This window comes from Perognathus longimembris, chromosome 23 (assembly GCF_023159225.1).
Source record: "Perognathus longimembris pacificus isolate PPM17 chromosome 23, ASM2315922v1, whole genome shotgun sequence".
Classification (NCBI taxonomy): domain Eukaryota; kingdom Metazoa; phylum Chordata; class Mammalia; order Rodentia; family Heteromyidae; genus Perognathus; species Perognathus longimembris.
The window spans coordinates 2,347,937-2,362,313 of NC_063183.1; the positions used below are offsets into that span (position 1 = coordinate 2,347,937).

Sequence of the window (14,377 nt, forward strand, 5' to 3'; positions counted from 1 at the left end):
AGCACTCTTGCCACTAGGCCATATCCCCAGCCCCGCCATTTTTCTTTTTGTGGTGCCAGTCCTGGGCTTGAACTCAGGGCCTGGTGCTGTTCCTGAGCGTTTTGCTAAGGCTAGCACTCTACCACTTGGGCCGCAGTGCCACACGGAGGAATGCTGTGACTGTGTGACTGGGGACCAGGCCCAAACGCTGAGGCAGTAAGCACAGGCGAGCCCTCCTGTGTGACCCACTTCCTCTCATGCGCAGGTCTGGGATGCGCCTGCGCACTGGAGGGAGCACCACATCGTCGCCCTGGGGCGCACTGCGCTGGCCCTCAGCCAGAGTGAGCTGGCGCAGCTGGACCTGAGCTCCGTGGACACGGTGGCCTCCCTGGGCCAGCAGACGGAGTGGACGCCGGGACAGGTGCGTGGACACCCCGGGGCTCTCGCAGGAGCTCCTGTCCTCTGCTTCTGTCCTTGAGATTTGTCACATTGCTCATTGCTGCTTACACTTCACCAGCAATGGCGCCCGTGAGTCTAAGGACTGATTGGTCTTCTAGCTTGGAGTCATATTTTCTGGCTTATTATGCAAAGCATAGTAATTTTGGCTAAAGTTTACATTGCTGAGTGATTGGACTTAGTTATATTCCTTCAGTTGGTTTTTTGATTTTTCAGCTATTTTTAAGTCAGGTTGATGTTTTTCTTTTGGGGCTCCTTCTTCTTCTTCTTCTTCTTCTTCTTCTTCTTCTTCTTCTTCTTCTTCTTCTTCTTCTTCTTCTTCTTCTTCTCTCTCTCTCTCTCTCTCTCTCCCCTTCCTTCCTTCTTTTCTCTTTCTTTCTCCCTTCCTTCCTTCCTTCCTTCCTTCCTTCCTTCCTTCCTTCCTTCCTTCCTTCCCTCTCTTTCTTTCTTTCTTTCTTTCTTTCTTTCTTTCTTTCTTTCTTTCTTTCTTTCTTTCTTTCTTTCTTTCTTTCTTTCTTTCTTTCTCCCTTCCTTCCTTCCTTCCTTCCTTCCTTCCTTCCTTCCTTCCTTCCTTCCTTCCTTCCTTCCTTCCTTCCTTCCTTCCCTCCCTCCCTCCCTCCCTCCCTCCCTCCCTCCCTCCCTCCCTTCCTTCCTTCCTTTTATTTGGCCAGTCCTGGGCCTTGGACTCAGGGCCTGAGCACTGTCCCTGGCTTCTTCCCACTCAAGGCTAGCACTCTGCCACCTGAGCCACAGCGCCCCTTCTGGCCGTTTTCCATATATGTGGTGCTGGGGAATTGAACCGAGAGCTTCAAGTGTAGGAGGCAAGCACTCTTGCCACTAGGCCACATTCCCAGCCCCCTTTCTTTATTTTTTGTTGGTCATGGGACTTGAACTCAAGGCCTGGGTGCTAATGCTCTACCCTGAGCCACACACTTCTGATTTTCTGGTGGTTAATTGGAGATAAAAGTCTCATGAACTTTCCTGCATGGGCTGGCTTTGACCTGCAATGCTCAGATCTTAGCCTTCTGAGTAGCTAGGACTACAGGCATGAGCCACTGGCATTCGGCTCCCAGAACTTTCTCACTCAAGGCTAGCGCTCTACCACTTGAGCCACAGCACCACTTCCAGTTTTCTGGTGGCTCATTGGAGATAAGAGTTTCATGGATTTTCCTACCCAAGCTGGCTTTGAACCATGATCCTCAGATCTCATCCTCTTGAGTAGCTAGGCTTGTGAGTCACTACCACGTGGTTGCCTTCTCACTTTTTTTTTTTTTTCTGGTCCTGGGGCTTAAATTCAGGGCCTGAGCACTGTCCCTGAGCCTCTCTGTGCCCAGGCGTAGCACTCTACCACTTGAGCCACAGTGCCACTTCTGGCGTTTTCTGTATATGTGGTGCTGAGGAATTGAACCCAGGGCTTCATGCTTGCTAGGCAAACACTCTACCACTAAGCCACAGTCCCAGCCCATGACTTCGCACGTTTTATACTAGGTTTCATTATGACACTTCCATATGTGTGTATATATTGTGTTTGAATCACAGTCAGCCCCCTCCCTGCCTATTTTCTCTCCTATTCTCCCTTCTCCCTCCTGCTGCCCCTGCTCCCCCGCCCAGTCTCCTTGTCTGTACGTGCCACTTCTCCAGGACTCTCCCATGGTTGTCTGCAGTTTCACTTCTTGTGTAAATTAGGACTTGGAACTCAAGTAGAGGCTTTGTAGTTTCTTAGAATTTTCTCTGTGTAATTTCCTTCTCTCTAGTTCTTTATCTCGCAAATGATAGGTGTTCTGGCCTCTGAATTTAGACCTCTCTCTTCCTCCCTCCCTTCCTCCCTTCCTCCCCGCCCCCTCCCTCCTTCCCTTTTTTGTGTATTTATTTATAGAAAAATGTAGATGAGCATTACTCTGAGACTGTTGGAAAAAGAACATTGTTATTGTTGTCCCCCCTGCCCCGTTCAGTTGTGGGGCTTGAACTAGCTACCTGGGCGTAGTCCCTGAGTTCTTTTGCTCAAGGCTAGTGCTCTACCACTTTGAACCATAGCACCTCTTCCAGTTTTCTGGTGGTTAATTGGAGATAAGCGTGTCATAGACTTTCCTGCCTGGGCTGGGTTTGAACTGCGATCCCCACACCAGGGCAGAATTTCACCGTAGCTAGGATGACAGGTGTGAGCCATTGGTACCCAGCTGGAAAGACAACATACTAAGAGTTTGATTTTATTTCTTTGGGAGCTACTGGTGATATTTATGCTGATTTAGAATAGAGCCCAAACACAGAAAGTGTATCTATAAAAGATGACTACTAGTGCATATTTTTTGTTAAAAAATATATATGGTTAGACGTGCATGTTTTTATCACGTAATAAATATTTATTGAATGTATTAATGCTTAAGCATTCTGATCTTAGAGGGCCAGTGGAGGTCTCTTGTTGCTTGGGAAGTGTTGCGGTGAGTGGTGAGGAGGAATGATTTACCATGTTTGTGTGCGGTGAAATTCTGCCCTGGGTGTCTGTCCTCTGGCCCCTGAACCCTGGGCTTGTTCCAGTCTCTCTCTTGCTCTGTGACCTGGGAGGAGACTCCAGGCAGTCAGCAAGGACATGTTTAGGGTTTGCCTCCCATTTTGTCCTTTCAAGGTCAGCACAGGGTGCATTCCGTGGCCCACTGTTTAATATAGATACTTCATGGACTTTGTTCAGGTTTTCAGTTATTTATGGGGACCATAACCCATGATGGTGGCTATTAATCTTTCGCAGTCCTGTGGCCATTAATTGTTCATGGGCTAGTGAAATTCTCCCTGAATCCCAGCTGCTTTTATTGGGAGAGATGTGTGGTGAATGTAGTCCACTGGACTGCTGGCAGGGTGAGCTTTGTTCTTAACTTTCTTTTTTCTTTTTTACCATTCTTGGGGCTGTTGCACTGTTCTTGGGCTTGTTTTGCTCAAGTCTAGTGCTCTGCACTTGAGCCATAGCTCCACTTCTGCCTTTTTTTTTATTGAGAAAGAATAGTTTATTTAACTTACAATTCTGGAGTCTGAAGAGGTGGATGGCCCCGCCTAAAGGTCTCCCAGCCACTTCTGCCTTTTTTGAGGCAGTTTATTGGAAATAAGAGCCTCACAGGCTGGCTGCAAACCTTGCTTCTCAGATCTCAGCCTCCTGAGTAGATAGGATGACAAGTGTGATCCACCAGCATCTGGCTGTTATTGCTACCATCTTTAAGGAGTTTTACAACTCAACATTTCTGTTCATGAGTACAATGAGTCTTTTGAATTTTTGATGGCATCTTATTGTTTTGCAAATTAAAAAATTATTAAAAGTTATTTTAAAAATTATTATAAGTAGTTGTACAAAGAGTCTCCAATTCCCTAAGTCAAGTTCTGAGTGCGATGCATCTAGACCAGTGTCACCCCTTTCATTCTCCATCATCTCTTCTGACCTCACCCGTCTCCTCAAGTTACCCACTTCCATCTTCATGTGAAAGGCCTGACTGGGTTACCTAGCTAGGTTAGTTTCTTGCAAGATGAGAGATTGAACCCCAGTGAACAGAAATCCTTGCACTCAGACACTATAATCTTGTGGTTCTGTGACTCTGAAACTAGTTTTGACTAGCTTGAGAAGTAACCGCATCACACTTCTGATATATATTAAAATGATTCCATTTGCCGTCTTGAAGAAATAGAAAAAAATACATCCAACTTGCAAACTAGAGAATCGCTTTCCCTTTTGCACCCATTTTAATTTCCAAGGATGGCAGTGAGATTGATCAATATGTGGGAGAGGATATGAAAACTCTAACATTTGCATATATCATTTGCAGTCAGCTTCTCAACTTCAGCTCCCAATCAAACCTTTAAATGCATGTTTTCAGATTAATAGTCAGACCTGGAGGAACTATATTAACAAATAGTTCAGCTTAAAAACCAATATAAAGGCGGGGGGACTATTACAGAATCTCGAGAGATGAACAGAGAGATTGAAATCTTCCAGCTACTCATTTTTCACTGGTTAATATTGCCTAAAAGCATTGGTATTAATTGCCTTGGAATCATTACGTATGCGCTGGTGCGGCCATTCTAGAGCCACGTTTTGACTTATCATCTTGCAGGCTGAGTAGTTCATTTTCTGGGTCCTAATAGCAAGAACAATTTAATACCCTATATCTTCAAAGTTATTTGATTTGAGTTGTAATTTTGCACTTTCGTGTTCAAATAGACATGCCTTCTAATATGGGGAGCACAAATTACTGTGAGTCAACTAGTGACTGAATGAGAAAACTTGTATCTCCATCTTTTCCCCGTAGCCAGACTTGCTCACTGGCTGAGTACAGACTCTGAGGTCCAACGGTTTAGTTTTCTTTCTCCCTACCCCCTTTCCCTTTCCTTCTCTTTCTTGTTTCCCTTCCTCCTTCCCTTCTCTTTCCTTCCTCCTTTCCTTTCCTTTCATTCCCTTCCCTTTCCTTCCTTCTTTCTTTTTCTTTTCTTTTCTCTTTCTTTCCTTCTCTGCTTCTTTGCCCTCCCTCCTTCCTTCCCTCCCTCCCTCCCTCCCTCCCTCCCTCCCTCCCTTCTTTTACCATTACTTGAACTCAGGACCTGGGCATTACAAGGCTTGCACTCTACTAACTTGAGTTACATCTGCTCTTCAGACTTTTTTGCTGGTTAATCAGAGATAAAAGTCTCATGAACTTTCCTGCCCAGGGTGGCTTGAAACTGTAATCCTCAGACCTCAGCCTCCTGATGAGTTAGGATTACAAGCATGAGCTACCAGTGCTCAACAGACTGTCTTTTTCTCACATTGTGACATTGACTTACTTCCTCTCTCTGTGGTTCAGTTGTTCGTCTGTGAAAGAGGGATAATATTCATATTTAGCTAATCAAATTGTGATGAGGATTAGACGAGACAGTGTGTATCAAGTTGTCCAAATAGTCCAGCATCCCGGTAAGCATTCAGTATATGTTGACCAGAATTATTTTGGATGTGCCTCCTCATTCACTGACATCTGAGCCAAAGCTGAAATGCCCAGAGAAGCTCTGAGCTTTGTACTCAGCGAAGGCAACTTGACCGTGACTAGTCTGATCTGCATAAATGTTGCAATTCTTTCTCCCTGAAGCCAGTCTCTTTTGTGAAAGGACAGAAATAAAGCGGTGGCTGGGCATCGGTGGCCATGCCTATAATCCTAGTTAGTCAGGAGGCTGAGATCTGAAGATACAGGTTCAAGGCTAGCCCAGGAAGGAAAAGTCTGTGGGACTCTTATCTACAATCAACCAGCAAAAATCCAGAAGTGGAGCTGGGGCCCAAAGGGTAGGGCTCCAGACTACTAAGATTTAGGGAGAGAGCATCCTGGTCCTGAGTTCATGCCCCAAGACTGGAACACACACACGCATGTGCACACACAGACACACAGAGCTGTGTGGAAAAAGCAGGCATTGTGACTCTTTTAGATCACACTCATTCACTCGTGCATTCCCTCTTCACACAGTCCTTCTTGGACTGGCGGTGTGGAGCAGCCCTGGAGCCCAGTGAAGGAGCTTGGCCTGCTCCTCATGTCTGGAAATCTACTGCAGATACACACATCAGGGAGTGATCAAGGTGAGACGTTTGGAAATTGTGATCAGTGACACAGAAGATGATACTGGAACTGCACTAAAATGTCAGGGCGACTGAACTCTGCACAGACCTTTTGGAGGTAGGGCTGGTCTGAGGAAAGGTGGAGTGGCAGGAAATGGTAAAGCTTTGCTGGAAAGGTAAGGAAACAGATGCTTGAAACATCCCCATCCTGATGCAGAACCTGAAAGTTTTAGTTACCAGAGGGCCTACAAGTTTCTGAAGGGGAGAAGCTAGCACTCATCCTGATTTTTTCATAGGCTCGCTCCATTCTGAAGGCATTCCTGGAGGATTCGGGCTGTGGCATCCAGGATCTGAAGAGCTTTCATTTAGTGGGGCTTGGTACCATCCTGTGTGCCATGAACAGCACTGAAATTTCACTTATAAAGATCTCAGAATTCAGGTAAGTAAAATGCTACTGTTCAGAATGGCCAATGACCCAATCACCCATCCATCCATCAATGCACCCATCCATCCATCCATCCGTCATCCATCTGTCATCTACCCATCCATCATCCACCCATTTATCTATTTATCCATCTATTCGTCCACCCATCTACTATCCATATATCTACCCATCATCCATCCACCCATCCATCATCCATCCATCCACCAATCTATCCATCCATTTATCTAACCGTCAACCTGTCTACCATCCATCCATCATCCATCCACCCACCAACCCATCTCCCATCCTTATGTCATTCACCCATTATCTATCTGCCCACTTATCTTCCATTCACCCACCTATCATTCATCCATCATCCATCCATACTACCATTCATCTGTCCATTCATCCATCCATCCACTAAACCATCTACCATCAACCCATCCACTCACCTACCCAACATCTGTCTGTCTATCCATCCATCCATCCATGTTTCACTTTCTCATGCTTTGCCTCTTTGGGTAAAATCAGGAGTGGACTAAGTTGGACCGGTGTGGTGCTGAGACTAGCTACCTGCGCATTTGTTTTTGGATGGAGTGTACCCAAGTTTACAACATATCTCTCCTTTGAATTATTTGTATTGTTATTATAAAGGTGATGTTTAGAGGGGTTACAGTTACGTTAGTCAAGTAATGAGTCTATTTCTTTTTTTGGACCATGTCCCTGCTTCCCTTATCTCGCCTTCTTAAACCAGCATGGTGGTGGCCACAATTGGGACGCTGCTCTGCAGTAGCTCTGTCTTGGCTGAGTTTAAGACAAAGGCAGAAGTTGTGTTTGGTGGCCCGGATGAATGGACCAGCTCGGTTCTGCAGGAGCTCGGGACCATTGCAGGTACGAGGTGTAGGACATACACTCCATCTCCTTCCTGTGCCTAGATCTGGGAGCAAAGTGAAAAACCCCCACAAAACTAAGCAGCCGTGCTTGGCTGTGTGTAGTAAGCACCTATGGACTTCATGACTTGAACTTGCAAAGGAAAGTTTCACAATATCACAAGTGTGCCTGCGTGCATGCATGCGTGTGTGTATGTGTAGGTACTGGGGCTTGGACTCAGGGTCTCATGTTCTCTGTTAGCTTTTTTCATTCAAGGCTAGTGCTCTACTACTTGAGCCAAAACTCCACTTTCAGCTTTTGGGTAGTTAACTGGAGAGTCTCATAGATAACTGGCATCTCAAAGACTTTCCTGCTTGGGCTGGCTTTGGACCACGATCCTTAGATCTCAGCCTCCTGAGTAACTGTGATTACAGGCATGAGCCACTGGTGCTACAGTTCTGCCTTTTAAACAAGATCTTCTGGTGGGTCCTTGTACACTGGCATAGAATGGGCTGTAATTGGTTCCTAAATAGATTGAGCCACAATCTCAGAGTGTGGGAGTGGAGCCTCCTTTCACCATGGGAGCTCAGTGAGGAGTTTGACTGAACTTGAGTCGGCAATGTGGGTCTCCAGGCCTTTTAGAAGGGATGATGCTTGCTTGAGTCCCACAGAGCTGTCTGTTCTACAGCACCATGAACAAAGAAGGTGGAGTGACTTGACCTGAATCCTCTGGCTTTTCCCCCCAGCTGCTTTGTCTAAGGAAGAGCTCCGAGGGCTCCAAGAGGATCTGATGCCGTATTTCCAGCCATCAGCCATACGGAGCCTTCCTGCTGAGCTGTTCCAAGTAGGTCCAGTTCCTCGCGGGAAACAAGGCTGTCCATGAGACTGTGTGTGTGTGTGTGTGTGTGTGTGTGTGTGTGTGTGTGTGCGCGTGCGCACACGCTGGGAGCTTCTTTGGCTCAAAGCTAGCGCTATACCACCTGAGCCACAGAGCTACACTGGCCTTTTCTGAGTAGTTTATTGGAGATAAAAGTCTCATGGACCTTCCTGCCCTGGGCTAGCTTTGAACTGTGATCCTCAGATCTCAGCCTTCTGAGTAGCTAGGGTTACAGGTGTGAGCCAGTAGCGCTAGGCTGTTCCTCCTCCTCCTCCTCCTCCTCCTCCTCCTCCTCCTCCTCCTCCTCCTCCTCCTCCTCCTCCTCCTCCTCCTCCTCTTCCTTCTCCTCCTCCTCCTCCCCAAATACTGAAAACAGAGGGGTTAGTTACATAAGTCAGGCAAATAATACATTTTCTTTTGGACAATGTGACCCATGAGACTCTTATCTCCAACTAGCCACCACAAAGCTGGAAGCGAGGTGTGGTTCAAGAGGTAGAGGACCAGCTTTCAGGAAAAAAGCTAAGGGATAGTGGCCAGGCCCTGAGTTCAAGCCCCAGTACCAGCGTGTGCAACACACACACACGCACCCACCCAATGTAAAACATTTAATTTGTGATCTAATTATTTTTATAGCTACCCTCTCTTCATAAAAAGTGGCACTGATTTCCTAGTTACAGTTGTTACTAGTTGTGATGGGCTCATAAACCCCCTTGGGGATAGATCTATTTTAGAGTTAAGTTGTTTCAGGCCAGCTGGGCGCTGGTGGCTTATGGCTGTAACCCTGGCTACAAAGGAGGCTGAGATCTGAGGATTGCAGTTGGAAGCCAGCCTGGGCAGGAAACTCTCAGAGGGACTCTTACCTCCAATTAACCACTCAACGACCAGAAGTGATGCTATGGTTCAAATGATAGAGTGCTAGCCTTGAGTACAAAGAGACTTAAGGAGAGTGTTCAGGCCCCAAGTTCAAGCCCCACATCCGACAAAAAAAGTTTTAGGCTTTGAGAAGACCATTTTGCATACAGTACAGTATCTAACACCTCCAGCAGCATTCAATATAGCAATTGTAAGCAAACATATTACTGCATTTTGTGAAGAAATAGGTGACAAGTCACACTAATTGCAATAGATTATAAATACTGTCACATCAATTCAATAAGCAAGTTTGTCTTAACCTTTGGTTAAAAAAGGGGCAAGTCTCTGTGTTCAAACTCCTAGTACCTCCAAGAAAACAATATAGCAGAAAAAATAAGGCAGAACGCTGCCATCCCATCTGGAAATAGTTACCAAGTCCTTTGAAGCTGAGTGACTCAAGGAAACCTCTTGTTCAGAGTCCTTGAAGACACTATATGAGACCAACTACCCCACTTTTGCTGTCCACAGCAGACATTACCAATGGATCACTGCACTTCCTTCCTCTGATCCCTAGGAGGGATCTAAACACTAAACACAGTGTTCATGGGGTCACACCACAGGATCAGAACTGGCATAGGAGGGGAGCCCTCAGAGGCATCCCACAGCCAGTGCAAAAGCCCAGAGAGGTTATGTCACGGTGCCTGGCGTCATACAGCTAGCACATTGCCAGGCTGGGGCTCAGATTTAGGTCCTCCGCATCCAGGATAATTCCCTCTTCTCTCTGTTAGACCTCTGGTGGAGGGCTTGAAGGGCCAAGAGGTCTTGTCAGAGTGAGAGCCCCATGGCTGTACTTTAAGATTTAGGCAAAGGCCTCAATGTGGAGCGCAATTGTCTTGCTTTGGAAATTCCTCAACACCTTATCATTTTATAAGAAGCCTGGGGTTCTGATGTTGTCTCTTGTGGGAATTTTTCTTTGTCTTCTATGAAGGCCTACAAGTTCCATGTTTGAGAATGCCCTTGAGCCCGTTTCCCATGTTTAAATACATTTGTAATCCTGGTGACTCAGGCTGAGATCTGATGATCACAGTTCAAAGCCACCCTGAACGGGAAAGTCTGAGACACTGATCTCTAAATAACCACGAACGAGCCGGGAGGTGGGGTTGTGGCTGGGGTGGTAGAGCACCATCGGCCTTGAGCAAAAAGAGTTCAGAGACAGCGCCCAGGCTTGGCACCCAGAAAAAGGCGCACCCACGGGCGCATGGTACCGCGGGCAGGGCCGGGTGCCGGGGCGCAGGACGCCCGGGGTGGTGGGGAGCCCTTCCCGCCGAGCCCTTCCCGCTGAGCCCGCCGCCCTCCTTCCCGCAGGAGCTGTCGCCGGCCCAGATCGCCGCCCTGGGCCCCGAGAACGCGGCCGCGGTGACCCCGGCCCAGCGCAGGCGGCTCGGCGCGCCGCAGCTGCAGAGCCTCGAGCGGGCGCTAGATGGCGCCGGGATCCGCGGCCGGCCGGAGGCGCCCGCCAGCGCGGGCCCGGGCCGCCCCCCGCCCTCCGGGGTTCCCCCAGGTGGGCCGCGACCCCCGCCCTCGGGGCTCCCCCGGGTGGACACCGCCCCCCTCCCCACCCCCTCCCCACCCCTCGCCCGGACCGCCCAGCTGGGAAAGGCCAGAGATTTAGGGCGGAGATCTGCACCCCGCGAGGAGCCCAAAGGCCCCTAGCAGCCCCCTCAGTATGCTCAGCTGTCCCCCCAGAATGGATCCGATCGGAGCTTCCCGGGGCTCCGCGCCCCCGTCCCCCTGCTCAGTCACTGGAGAGCGGAGGACGCGGGGGGGGGGGGGGGGGCGGAACTGGCAGGGGGTGGGGTGGGGGACGGTGGGGGGCTGGGGCCGGCGGAGCGGAGGCAGGACCGGTTGGGTCTCTTCGGATCAGACCTGGAAGACCCCTTCCCAGGGAGCCCGGCTGGATGGGGACTTGGGTGTGGCTGCCGGTCCTGCCCTTTCCAGCTCTTTCCCCAGCGTCCAGGCTCCTGGCTCTGGCCCTGGCTCTGTCTGTCTGTCTCTGGCAAGAGACAAACCTAAAAGAATCCAAATAGGGAAAGAAAAACTCCCTCTTTGCAGATGACCTGACTATGTATTTAAAGAACTCTATGGATTCCTCTCCCAAGTTACTTGAGCGGATCCAAACTTTGGCAAAGTAGCAGGATATAAAATCAAACCACAAAAATCAGAACTTGCTGGGTGCCTGTGGCTCACACCTGTCATCCTAGCTGCTCAGGAGGCTGAGATATGAGGAGCGCGATTGGAAGCAAGCCTGGGGAGAAAAGTCTGTGAGACTCTTATCTCCAATAAACTACTCAGAAAAAGCTGGAAGTGGCGCTGTGGCTCAAGTGGTAGAGGACTAGCCTTGAGCACAGAGAGGCTCAGGGGCAGTGCCAAGCCCTGAGTTCAAGCCCCATGGGCCAGGAAAAAAAAAAAAAAAGCAGTAGCTTTTCTGTGTGCCAACAATGAAAAATCGATACTGAAATCAGGAAAGCAACTCCATTGTTAATAGCTTTAAATGTACCTAGGAATTAATTTAACCAAAGATATGAAGGATCTCTATTGTAAAAACTTTAAAATCTGAAAAAAGAAATTAAAGCAAATTTAAGGAAATGGAAAAACCTTCCATGCTCATGGATTAGAAGAATTAACATCGTGGACATGGCACTACTGCCCAAAGCTATTTACAAATTCAATGCAATACCCATCAAAATCCCAACAACACTTTTCAATGAAATGGAGAACACAATCCAGAAATTCATTCAGAATAACCAAAGACCCAGAACAGCAAAAACTACCCTTAGCAGGAAGAGCAGTGTTGGAGGAATATCAGTACCAAACTTCAAACTCTATTACAGAGCCATGGTCATCAAACCAGCTCGGCACCAACTCCTGTCTTCTGTGAGAAACCCTTGGAATGTGTCATAGGGCTGGAATCTTGGGGGACATGGGTTGGAGGCCAGTTTGACCCCCGTCCTGTCCTCTGAACTCAGTGGGTCCCGTGTAGGGGAGAGAGATGACATACCCAGGTGACAGTGACGCACACAGGTACCCATCTGGACAAGCTTGGGGCAGCGGGTGTGTGTGGGGGGGTCAGGACCCCTTCCCCAGATGTGGTCTTTATACATAGCCAGTGAGCGAGCAGGAGGAGAGGAGAGGAAAGAGATCGAGGCCATGACTAAGGCCTCCCTCCCTTCCTTCCTTCTACCCTGACTCGACCTGACCATCCTGCCATTTATCTTTTGCCACCTCTACCATGCCTCCCACCAAGATTGATTCAGTGAGTTATTATTAACTTGACACAGAAGTACAATGCACACATGGTCTTTTGGAAGGACAGATAAATACACACCACCGAGGATACATAAGGTCTGAAAAGTTAAGAAATGAAATCTTTTTCTCCACGGCCCAGAGCTTTCCCCCCATCTGTTCTGTACCCTGTGTTTTTTATCCAGGGGTACAATCTGGAGCTGGCCCCATACTCCTGCCTGGAGCTGGGCTTCTGCTAGCGTTGGGGTCACGCACTATAGTGTGTTAACAGATTCTATAGATGGCACTTCCATTACTATTTTGTTTTAGTTTAGTTAGTTATGTTTTGTGGCTGTTACAAACAATGGTATAGCCAACAAATCTAGCTAATTTGTATTTGTTTTGAGTCTCTTGGATGAACTCTTCCTAGAGAATTAGCTACCTCGCAGGTGCACGCACTTGTAAATTGGTTAGATGTTCTCAGAACCCCTGCAGAGGTGGAGATAGTTTTTCCTGGACCAACAGTGTCAGGAAATGGCCAGGACAAGGTCCCAGGGGTCTGCTCCCAGCCCCCCCCCCCCCGCCTGTGGGAGATGCTTCCCTAGGCTGAGCCCCTCAGCTCTTGCTTCTTAAATTGCTTCATTATCCTCATCATCGTGAAGTGAGGCTTAAAATGGAAATTCCTGATGTGGTGGGTGCCAGCAGTGGCTCGCTCCTGCCACCTTAGCTACTCAGGAGGCTGAGAGTTGAGGATCGAGGTTCAAAGCCAGCCAGGGCAGGAAAGTCCATGAGATGCTGATCGCCAGTGAACCAGCAAAAAGCTGAAAGTAGAGAGTGCCAGCCTTGAGTGACTAAGCCAAGGGAGAACATGAGGTTCTGAGTTCCAGCTGAGGACCAGCTCCCCTCAAAACAAAACCCCAAACCCAACACAAGAAAACACAAAATGACAACAAAGAGAGCAAGCGCTCAGCCTCCTCCAGACCAAGTCAGACCCACCAGGGACCATCCAGATGTTTCACATTTTAAGCAAAGCGAGTGTCATGATTTGCACCTCGCTCCACTTGCCCAGGTCCCCTGGGAGAAAGGGTCCCCACCTAAAGGAAGCACCAGGAGACACCCCAGACGAAGGGTGTGGCGGGAGGGGGGCTGGGCACGGCGTCCACCCCACCCTTCCGCTGACTCCGTGTTTGCTTTCAGGAGCCAGATCCCCCTGGTGTCTCCGGCTTGCCTGTCCCCTGCTGCTGCTAATGGCCGAGCCCTGGTGTTGAACAGCTTCAGCATGCTACTTTTCTGTGTCCTGAAAAGGTGGCCAAGGCTTCAGATGATGGCAGACTCTTAGCTGGGCTCAGAAGCTGAACTAGGCAGGAAGACCCTGGGGCCTTGATATGTAAAAAGTATGTAATGTAAACAATAATTAAAAATGACCTTGCAAATATCAGCCTATGTCTCTAGTATGGTATCCCACCCCTTCTGTCATATTTTGAGCTCTTGTTTTCTGGTTTGAGAGAGAGAAGAGAAGAAGAGGAGGAGGTAGGGGGAGGGGGAGGGAGGAGGAGGAGGAGGGCAAGAGATAGATGCAGGAAAAGGCCCCTTTCAGCCAGGGCCGGATCTGGCTTCTCCCTGGCTTAGTTTCACCTCTGTGGTGATCCAGGCAGCACTGCCTTTTTCTTGCCTCCATACTTAGCAGAGTTGAAATAAATGAATCTCTCAACAAAAGCCAATATTCTTGCCTGATTACTGGGACTAATTGATGTTGTGGTGGGCACTGCATTGCTCGGAAATTAAAACATTTAACATGGCTCAACATTAAATCAATTTTTAAATACATTTTCCAGATGCTTTCTATTTCCTCGGGAATCAACTGGATGAATGACTGTGGAGCGATCAGTTAACATTTCAAAACATTTCAGCGTTTTAGGGAGAAGGGGAGGGAGAGAGTAGGGAATAGCCCTTCTGGTTTTAAGGTGCTTTGAGACTCAGTGGAATTTAAAATGAAAAGTAATTCGGATATGTTAGCTATAGATGGCATCCTGACACAGGAAACTCAGCTCCCCTGGCCATATCCTTCTGGAATGAAGTTACTTCT

At 48.3% G+C, this 14,377-nt stretch overlaps 1 protein-coding gene across 1 annotated transcript in view; it reads left to right on the forward strand.

The window, feature by feature from the left end:
• Otoa (otoancorin) overlaps positions 1–13,725 on the forward strand; it is a 55,180-nt gene extending 41,455 nt beyond the window's left edge. The window contains 6 exon segments of the mRNA XM_048332436.1: positions 245–400; positions 6,283–6,425; positions 7,165–7,301; positions 8,027–8,124; positions 10,375–10,570; positions 13,489–13,725. Of these exon segments, the coding sequence (XP_048188393.1) occupies positions 245–400; positions 6,283–6,425; positions 7,165–7,301; positions 8,027–8,124; positions 10,375–10,570; positions 13,489–13,559 (801 nt within the window). The 3' untranslated portion in view covers positions 13,560–13,725.
• Positions 13,726–14,377: the final 652 nt, after the last annotated feature.